The 3,979-nt window shown below is 51.1% G+C and overlaps 1 protein-coding gene across 1 annotated transcript in view; it reads right to left on the reverse strand.

The window, feature by feature from the left end:
• Window positions 1-2,308, reverse strand: part of RBBP6 (retinoblastoma binding protein 6) — a 47,854-nt gene extending 45,546 nt beyond the window's left edge. Inside the window, 1 exon segment of the mRNA XM_010002597.1 lies at window positions 2,290-2,308. Coding sequence (XP_010000899.1) covers window positions 2,290-2,308 — 19 coding nt within the window.
• Window positions 2,309-3,979: the final 1,671 nt, after the last annotated feature.

The raw sequence follows: 3,979 nt of genomic DNA on the forward strand, positions 1-3,979 counted from the left end.
CCCTGCCTGTCCCTCGGTGCTGGCAGCAGGTCCCCACGGGATGCTGAGTCCCCACGGGATGCTGAGTCCCCGCGGGATGCTGAGGACCCGCAGGGCTCGCACACCGGGCAGCACCCAGGCGCTGTGCTCCCTCAGGGAATGGGGCACGGGCACCCCCAGCCTTGACAAGGAGCACATGAGGCTTTAAAGGCTCATTGGAGAATTCACTGTTGCTTTTAATTGGTGGAAATGGTTGAGCCTAATTACAGAGCTCCGAGGGAATGACTGCAGCCTGCTCAGCGGGCAGGGATGGTTGGAGTCTCCGGGACAGAGCCAGGGATTACAGGATAAAAACCACTTCCACGTTTAAAAAGTTTGATGCCCTCGATATGGAAGAACATTTCCAGGTCGCAGTTGGTGCTGCAGTGTGGGAAGGGCTCTGCTCCTCTGGCCTGCAGGGGTTGCCCCGTGCACAGGGGCTGGGAGCACAGAGCCTTGGTTGCCTTTACCCCCCGCTGCAGAGCCCGAACTGGGGCAGGAAACCAGCCGAGCGCTCCCCTCTCTGCTCAGAAGGCAGTGGGAGGCCTTTTTTCCCCCTGTGCTTTCTTTCCCCCCCCCCTCCGCCCGCTTTTCTTTCTTCAAATCTTCCTTTGAAACCAGAACTTCCTGTAGTTTGAAATGGACAATCAGGCTGCTCTGGCAGCTGCAGCCCCTGAGCTTCAGCTCCTGGCAGGAGGATCAGAACTACAAAACTATTTCTTTGAGGCAAATTATGCATTCATCTAGCTCATTTGAAACAAAATATGATTTGCAATTTTACTTTCCATAATGAGCTCCTGCTATTATACCGTTTCTATAATGGCTGGTTTCATTGGAACAGATTGTTGGTGCACATGGTTTACAAAACATTTTCAATGCAAGCCCTCTTGGCAGGAGGATCAGAACTACAAAACTATTTCTTTGAGGCAAATTATGCATTCATCTAGCTCATTTGAAACAAAATATGATTTGCAATTTTACTTTCCATAATGAGCTCCTGCTATTATACCGTTTCTATAATGGCTGGTTTCATTGGAACAGATTGTTGGTGCACATGGTTTACAAAACATTTTCAATGCAAGCCCCGTTTTTTCTTATTTTAAATAGCAACAGCTGCTAAGCACGATAATTATTGTATTTTATCAAAATAAACTTACCGAGTTGCTTCTTAATGTTCCCCATTGCAGTTTTCCAATGGACCTACAGGTTATTAAAGAAGCTGAAACTTTAGTTCTCCAAACAGAGAGTGGCAGCACAGGCGTGGATGTGGCACCTGAAGGCTCAGGGTGGGCAGGAGCCAAGTGTCCCCCTGGGCATGGCAGGGCCTTTGCTGCCTTGTCCCCATGTGCCTCTGCTGTCCCCAGCCCTGCACTAACGGGCCAGCAGGACAGGCCCTCCCCTGCCAGCTGCAGACACAGGATCTGCCACCCCTGCCAGGGCTTTCCAGCACTGTCCCCACTCTGGCCCTGCCCCACCTTGCCAGGTGCTCGGTCCCACAGCCCAGCCCACTGTCCTTGATGTATCCACTGAGCAGCAGCCATTGCCACCTCTCCCATCGCAGCCAACAGTGCCAGCACAGGCATCTGTCATCACAGGAGGTGGCACCTTGTCACCTCTTGCTGTAGCCCTGGGCTGCTCCCCCCCTGCAAATGGCCAGCTCCATCCCCACACACCCGCTGAAGCTGCTCAGGTCCAGATCCAACACCACAGGGCTCCAGATCCTCAGGCTCCTTCTAGAGATGTTATATCCCCTGGGGAATTTGTCCCCAGGGAAGAGAGGGACGTGCTCATTCATCCCTCAGCAGGTGGGTGTCCAGGCAAGGGGACACATAGGGCTGGTGGTGGCTGCCCGTGCAGGGTCTGGCTCTCCCAGGCGCAGCAGCCATCACTGCCCCAGCCAACCGTGGCACAGGAGACAGCCAGTGCTGGGAGAGTGGTGGGAATGCTAATGAGGCTGGAAGGAATGAGAGGCACTAAGGAAACCAAAGAGGATGGAAAGAAAGTGTTTAATAGCAGACCCACAACCCACTGCAAATGGGTAAGGAGAGAGCAGAAAGGTGCTCCCTGGGGAGGAGGTTCCTGTGAGCCAGGACACCAAGTCTTCCACTCACTTCAGTTACTGGTAAATTGGATCCTCCCTTCATTTAGACACAATCTTTGCAAATCAGATCATCTCTACTATATATAATACAAATTTCTCTCCTTCCTCACTCCTACAATGCAGTCTGTGGCAATGAGAACCAACAAGAATTAATTTCTAATTGCACTTACCTGCATCACTGGTTCCCATGGCACTCCCAGGGTATCCCTCAGAAAGCACCAGGGGAGTTCCTCTACCTCCAGGGCAGCTCTAGACATGCAGCCCCCATCCCCTGCCCTCTAGAACACCCTCCAGCTCCTACTGACCTTCCCTAAAGCAACTCAGGTTTTTCTCTTCCAGTGACTGGAGCGAGGTTAACGACAGAGGGATCAGAGTTTATTAGCAAAGAGACTTTACTGTGCAAGCAGGTGAAGTCCTATTTGTTGAAAATTTTCTGGTAACTTTAAAGAGGTGGGTTAGTGGCTGTGGTCAGCCAAAGATTTATGAGTGCACAGACACTCATGGAGGACAATAATGATGCTGGAGAAGCTATTCCAGCCCTTGAATGATAGGCTGCCCTTTAAAGCATCTCAGCATTTGGATTTAGATGACATATAGTAATGGCACCACAGAAGCCATTACTGTCCATCAAGTAAATAATAAACATGTGATATAAATTGCTTGGACTTACCTAGGCTTTCATGAGCTATTGCAAACTGTAAAACTACCCCAACAAATCAAAGCAGGAAAGGGCAAAGGACAAAGTCAAGAAAGGGGCAGCCAAAAGAAGCAGCTGCTCTGCAGGAGCTCAGAGCTTCCCTTGCAGCAAACTAGGGTGAAGTTTGTCCATTTATCCTGAGGTAGGCTTGGTCTTGGGGGAAAAAAGGGTGAAAAGAAAAGCTACCTGCTGCAGCCATGACCGAGCTGACACCTCCCCTCTGCGCTCTTTGTGGAAGTGCCAGCATCTGCAGGCAGTTGGACGTTGGGCTTCTGCCTGTTACAGCACTAACACAGGCACTAAAACCATGGCACCTGGACCCTTCACTGCTACCCTGGGCTGTGCTGCCCACGACGGAGGTGGCTACGGGCATCAGAATGCAGATCTGTGCCTTGGCTGGCCCTCGCTCATGGGCCAGCATGGGATGGCACGGCTGGTGTCGGGAACGGCGCCGGGAGCCGCGCGGTGACAATGGCTCTCATACTGTTTATTGAAGTCTGCCAGAAAGTAAACAAGGTAATGGGGCATTTGCTGACTCAATTCCTTGAATTTGAACAAATCTTTTTAATCTTCCTCCCCAAAGGATTAGAAAGGTCAGGAAATAGGCAGAACGTGCACTTTCAGGTATTGAAATTAAACTTGTTAAGAAATCCATATTGATTTGCACTTCTCTGAAAAATATTGAAGCCTCCAGATTTAGCCTGGGTATTGATTTTCTCTTCCAGGGGAAAGACATTGGCATGAAGGAAAGATATTACACGTGGCAGTAAACACCTTCTATCACTGCCCACCTGCTCTCCCTCCACAGACCAGCCCCAGCCCTGCAACATGAGGGTTTCAGGCTGCAGCTGCCCAGGGATCACGGGGCTGCCAGGCCCCAGCCTCTGCTGCCCCCACAAAACTGCCTCAGGGGAGGTTCAGACTGGACACAAGAAAGCATTTCTGTACTGGAGGGTGGGGAAGTGGTGGGTGCCCCAAGCCTGGCAGTTTTGAAGAGGCATTTGGATAATGCCTTTAACTTCTGGTCAGCCCTGAAGTAGATAGGCAGGGACTAGGTGACCATTGCAGATCCCTTCCAACTGTAATCCTATTCTATTCTATTCACTCTGCACAGGCAGCCCAGCTCCAAAGGCCCCATGGATGCAGCAGCTCTGTGGGTTTTC

Source organism: Chaetura pelagica, unplaced genomic scaffold (assembly GCF_000747805.2).
Source record: "Chaetura pelagica isolate M959 unplaced genomic scaffold, ChaPel_1.0 scaffold438, whole genome shotgun sequence".
Classification (NCBI taxonomy): Eukaryota; Metazoa; Chordata; class Aves; order Apodiformes; family Apodidae; genus Chaetura; species Chaetura pelagica.